This window comes from Dipodomys spectabilis, unplaced genomic scaffold (assembly GCF_019054845.1).
Source record: "Dipodomys spectabilis isolate Male_0828 unplaced genomic scaffold, ASM1905484v1 ptg000297l, whole genome shotgun sequence".
Lineage (NCBI taxonomy): Eukaryota > Metazoa > Chordata > Mammalia > Rodentia > Heteromyidae > Dipodomys > Dipodomys spectabilis.
The window spans coordinates 18,891,952-18,897,951 of record NW_024870974.1 but is presented as its reverse complement, the minus strand read 5'-3'; the positions used below and the strand labels follow the sequence as shown (position 1 = coordinate 18,897,951).

At 45.3% G+C, this 6,000-nt stretch overlaps 1 protein-coding gene across 1 annotated transcript in view; it reads right to left on the bottom strand.

Annotated features, from left to right (window-relative positions):
* Window positions 1-1,386: 1,386 nt before the first annotated feature.
* The window catches only part of Slc10a7 (solute carrier family 10 member 7), a 165,461-nt gene continuing 160,847 nt past the window's right edge, over window positions 1,387-6,000 (bottom strand). The window contains exons 11-12 of the mRNA XM_042701821.1: window positions 3,412-3,557; window positions 1,387-1,688 (exon numbers count right to left, since the gene is read on the bottom strand). Coding sequence (XP_042557755.1) covers window positions 1,659-1,688; window positions 3,412-3,557 — 176 coding nt within the window. The 3' untranslated portion in view covers window positions 1,387-1,658. The remainder of the gene's footprint in view (window positions 1,689-3,411; window positions 3,558-6,000) is intronic.

Genomic DNA, 6,000 nt, shown 5'->3' with positions numbered 1-6,000 from the left:
CCTGGGTGCTGTCCCTGAGATGTTATGGTCAAGGTTAGTGCTCTCCCACTTGAGCCACAGCTCCACTTCTGGCTTTTTGGTGGTTCACTGGAGATCAGAGTCTCATGGACTCTCCTGCCTAAGCTGGCTTTAAAACAGCCGTCTGAGTAGCTAGGATTACAGGTGTGAGCCACCAGTGCCTAGCAGGAATGACTGTTGTTGTTGCTATTTGTGGGCAAAGCAACAGATCTATGCTGAGCATGCCTCAGTGAGACCCAGGAGGTTAAGACTGTCTGTCAAATCACCAGAGGATGTAGAGACACAGAGTGACAGGATAGTGTGTGAACAGAAAAAACCTGCTTTTCTAACTCAACTGATTACCCATTCTCAACCTGGGTCTAGTTAAAATTCTCCCAACCGCAGAGAAAGCACATAGGCAATGCTTCCTGGACGGACGATGTCCTGCTGGGGACGCAGCATAATTGACATTTTGGTTACTGAATGGTCTTGCATTTTCGGTGTCCATTTACCTGGCTAGACTGAGTGCGCATCTGTAACATCTGGTTGTGTCTGTGACCTTTATCTTTCCACTGCTCCATGAGCAATGTGAGTTCACGTTTTAAAAGCGGTTGCGAACATTTGTCATGTTCTCCGGACACGCTGTCCCAGAGGCCGTAAGTGTGCGGGAGTCAAGGCTGTAACAGGTGGCTTCCCGCCCACAGGGGGGGGCCCACTGTGGCTTCCCGCCCACTGTGGCCAGGGGTTCCGCACATCTGTGACGCGGGAGAGGAATTCTGGCTTAGTTGTGGAATGTGAAAAGAATCTATCCTTCCTTGTTGCCGCCGCAAACTGACTGGGACATTTTTCGAGCTCACATTTGGCCGTTAGGAGGTGCGTGCGTGTGCTGCAGAACGGGAGGAAAGACGTTATGGGAGAGAGCGCAAAAAGCATTGAGATGCGATTAATAAACGCCCCCTCCCCAAATCTGGTAGTTCACCTCAATATTTCACCAACTTCACTCAGGCCTTTTCTTTGAAGCAGCTTATAATAAATTTAAGACATCACACCACAGTCTTGCATGATGGGACTGAAGAATTTCTGCGTGAAAACGACTTGAAGGAATGTCTAAAAAAAAATGACTCAGTGAAGGAAGGCAGAGACGCCCCGCGCATGTCGGCGTCTTCTTCCGTTTATGACCCCCGCTGAGTTGCCAGGGAGAAGGCTTGTCATAGTTGTAGGAAAAAAAAAAAATGAAGAGAATCACACAGTGAATCAAAGTGTGCGTGACTAAGACTTTGGAATTTTTCACTGTCATCAAAAAGGGCATTTTCCTGACGGCGTGACCTCATTTCAGACATGAGAGTAGCTCTCGCTGAGGAAGGCTGGGAATGCACGGCAGCTTTTCCTTCTTTCCTATGAGTGTTTTCTGCATTTAGGAAAAAAAAAAAACTCCAAAATAGTCTACCACCACTGGCAGTAAACAACAGAGTATGTTTTGGAAGTAACGTTCTCATGGAGTTCATTTTTTTTTTAAGGCACTAAAACAGGTATATAATTTTTTTGTCTGTAGAAAAATAAAATATGCATCAAAGCAACATTCACGAGTACGAGTCTTCAGAATTGTGTCAACGTACAATCCTGTACATATATACACTGCTACAGAAAGTGGGCGTCCTGCCCTACACCGTGGGCCTGGTCAGCTTCACTCCCTGCAAGAGAGGAAAACACGCCGTTCAGACTCGGAGAACACCCAGGAGCAAAGCAAACGCACCAGTTAACGCCAGATGACTCACACTGCTAGAGGGAAGAGGCGAGCCACTTCTATAGTCTCAGTCTGGAAAGAGCCCCAAAGTTCCACGCATTAAAGGCCCGGCTGCAGCTTGGAGCTACTGGGAGGCGGTGGGGCCTTTAAGGGGCGGGAGGCCTTTAGGTCTTTGCTGGTGTCCTTGAAGAGGACTGTTCCCCTTTTTCTCTTTTTGTGCCTCCCAGACAGGAGATAAGTGGTTTTGCTTCCACTATGAGGTGCCAGGCCCACAGAGGACCAAAAGCAACAGGGCCAACTGATCAGGAACTGAAACTTCAAAACCTAGGAGCCAAGGCAAACCTCTCTCCTCTCTATAAGCTATCTTGGGCATCTGCTGTAGTAAGCTGACTCAGATGCACCATATAACCAGAATCACTGGCCAGGTGTCAACCCCCCCTCCCCACCCTCACCCCATGGCCTGGCCTGGCCATTTGCACAGTTCTGCCTGGCACGGGGCAGTGGCCCCCGGGTCTCATTACTTGTATCTGCAGAGAGGGAGAGAGACTCCGGGATACACTCAGCATGGACTCCACATGTTTATGTCCAACTTAGGCTCCCCTTTCAGAAATGCCTATTGCTCTGTAGAATAAATCCCAGAGCTTTGAGATGTGTAGAAGAACTTACTCTAATTTTCTGTTTCCTATGCTGCATGTTACCGATAAGAGTGTTAGGATTTCAAACCACTTTATTCATTCTTTGCTGAAATTTGTGTATATAAGTTTTGAGCAGCCATGCAATGCATGTGGATAAATATAAGCATGGATATAAAAACACACAAGATGAATAGCAAAAGACAGAAGAAGATACTAAGCTAACTCTTCTCCTGTGTTAGCTTTGGGTGGGAGGGCAGGAGCCCGGAGCAGCACCTCATGTAGAACCTTTGCTACTTTAATTATTTATTTATTTAATTGTATTATTATTTTAATAATTATTATTTTATTATTATTTTATTTTTGTTCCAGTCCTGGGGTTTGAACTGAGGGCCTGGGTACTTTTTTTTCTTTCTCAAGGCTAGTACTCTACCATGTGAGCCAAAGCTCCGCTTATGGTTGTTTTGGTAGTTTATTAGAGATCGGAGCCTCATGGACTTTCCTGCCTAAGCTGGTGTCAAACCTCCATTCTCAGATCTCAGCTTCCTGAAAAACTAAGATTGTAGGTGTGAGCCTCCAGCACCTGGCCCACATCTTTTAATTTTTAATTCCCTGATAGTTTTGCCATACAAAGAAGTATTATGTGTCTGAGAAACTGAACATAAAGTTAGAATTCTAGATATATCCAAGCTCTACTATATTCAGAAGGGCCTAGGAAATCAGAACACAGAGGAAAGATTGGCTTCATCTTGAATACACAGTTGAATATGCAAGAACGTGGTCATATTTAAGTACCTCATGCAATACACCTTTCAATATGAGTGCATTAAAAGCATTTAACACTCCATTTTAGGTGTACTTGTCTTTCAAAAGAATTTAAAACATTTAGTACTCAGTTTCTCTGTTCTAATTGAATGGAACAATACACCCTCATTTTTGTATTTAGTTAAGAAAATAGGTACTTGAGAGCAACCGTCAGCTAACTAGAGCCGAATTGAATGAACAATCTGCATCCATCTAAGTCCTTTCTAGTCTCACCTTCTGCCGTGACACCATCCAAGACTTGATTGTTGGCACCAGCACGCTTCCCAGGAGGATCTGGGCTGGATGGTAGATTAGCAGAGGCACAGAGATCAAGGAGAGATGCTCATGGCCTGCGAATACAATCTTCAGCATTGGAATTCCTGTCAAACAGAGAAGACAGAACATGTAGGGGCCAATTCACCAGATGAGAGACATGCTCCAGTGAAACCAGAACTCTGGAATAAGGATTGTGTTTCCTTGTGTGAATTTATAGACCCTGAGGGACTCAGATGAGTCAACAAACCTTCCCACCTCCCTTCCACTCCCTGACGCTCTGAGCTCTCACTGGAACAGAAGAGGTGGCTGGCCTGGAGTAACCACAGATTACCACCTGGCCCATGCTGGGGAGGAGGAAAGCCTGTCATGGGGTTTCTTTAAGAAGGCTGGAAAATGTGGCAAATGGAGGTGAAAAACAGATCTCTTCCTGCTCAGTCAAGACAGTCTGTTGGTTTGTAGGGACGCCAATCTGGAGTCAGGTCAAAGGTGTGCAGCTCATTATTTGGCGTTGAAAGGATGCATGAGCGTAATTACATGGTATGCTGTTGGCTGAATGAAAGTTCTGCATGTTCCCCTGCTGTCTTTCCCTCCCTCCTTCACTTTCTCTGTCTTCCCCCTTCCCTTTCTTTCTCCCTCCCCCGCTCCATTCTCTCTTGCTTACAAACTCCTTTCCCTCCACCCCCTTCTATCAGTCCACCCATCCATCCATCCACTGAGCATTCTCTCTCTCTCTCTCTCTCTCCTGGGATTGAAGCCACCACCTCACCCGTGCTAACAAGCACACTCTCTACCACCAAGCCACACTCTGCATGTTCCTTTTTGTAGCCAAGGATCCCGAAGTGCTTTATCAGTACCAAGCAAAACTCACGCAACTCTAGTAACTGAATGTCAAGTTAGTGCCGGACACTTCCACCGCACAGCGTGAGTCTTAAGGAGGAACACGTGGGGAAACCCACACACTTCCACCACTACCGGCATGGAGCAGGTGTGCAGTTCGCTTGGTGGTACACTTGCTAAGCAGCTGTAATGCAGCAGACTTCTGAGCTTCTACAGCTAACACAATTCAGACACCAGCCGTTTAACCGTTATTACCAATTGTTTTAATATAGCTACACTCTTCAGAATTGCAGTGTACATATGTCAGCTTTTTCAACTAAGAGCCTTAGGAGCTCAGCTCTCCTCCTCCTCCTCCTTCCTTTCTTCCCTCCCTCCCTCCTGGCCTTCTTTCCTCCTTTTTTTCTTCTTTCTTCTGGCCTCTGAGGAGGACCCAAATTCCTAGGCATGCCTGATGATGGCGCAGAAATAACTTTAAAAAATAACACAGCAAATAAGACTCAGCCTTTTCAATTACTGTTACCATTGAATACATGTCAAACCTTTATGTAAAATGTAGTTCCTGGCTACTTGCTTTTCAGTCTCCCATATCATCTCTATCTCTATATATTCTTGAGGTTTTGCCTGAATCTGGCTTCACCATGATCCTCCTACCTCTGCAGCCTATGTAGCCTGGATGGCAGGTATGTGTCGCTGTGCCTGGCTTGTTTGTTGAGACAGGAAATTATTGTGCCCAGGCTGACATCAAACAATGATTCTCCTAGCTCTGACTTCCAGACAGCTGGGATTAAGGTGGGTGTGCACTGTACTGGGCCTCCTCCGTGTCCTGTGGCCTCTGCTTTCTGGCTGCTTCACCTGGGAAGCAGTACTGAAGTCTCGAGGCTTGCCTGTAAGGTCTTTCCATGCCATGCAGACCCACGCCAGCCTTGTGGCACTGCCAAGGTTGGAAGCCTTCTTCACCTTCCAGCAGACAGCAGGTGCTCGGAGGGGGCAGGGCGAATGAGTGGATCTGTGTCACATTTTTTCCCCCAGATTCCATCGTGAAGTTACTATGGAGACTATCGTGCCATTTTTTAAAAAAAAACTTAACATTTGTTAATTCAAGAAAAAGTAATAGCAATAATTTAAAAACCCCAACAAACTTCCTAGAGTTTTCTTCATAAAGTAAAATTGAAATGTAGGATTCTTTTCATCTTGCCATCACTGAAGTAATATAAATGAAGCAAATTAATTTTAATGCTCCCAGGTACTGAGTGTGTCACCATGCTTGACAGGATTCAACGAGACTTTATGAGATGGCATTTGACTTTATGGAAGTGAACACTATGCGCGCATTTACAATTTTACAGGGACTTTAAGCTGTCATGCTGAAAAATGTTTATAAAACATTAATCAAAAAATGCCTCTTTAATACAATGCATTGTCTGAGAGATGTTAGAAGGCGCAGATTGTAAATGGATTCTTTTTCTGACTAAAGTAATTTCCACCAAAAGCATTCCCCCTTGCTCTACAAGAACACTGTGTGGATAGATGAAGAGCACTTTCTCCGCACATCACTACCTCATCCGAACACTTGGGAAATCACTAATGTACAGCAAGCCATATTTCCATGTCACACATGACACATTCGTCTAAAATTACCCAACAGAGTTTGACATCGCGGCATATTCCATAAGCACAGCTTTCAACTGACATCTGCCAAGTAGGAGCTTC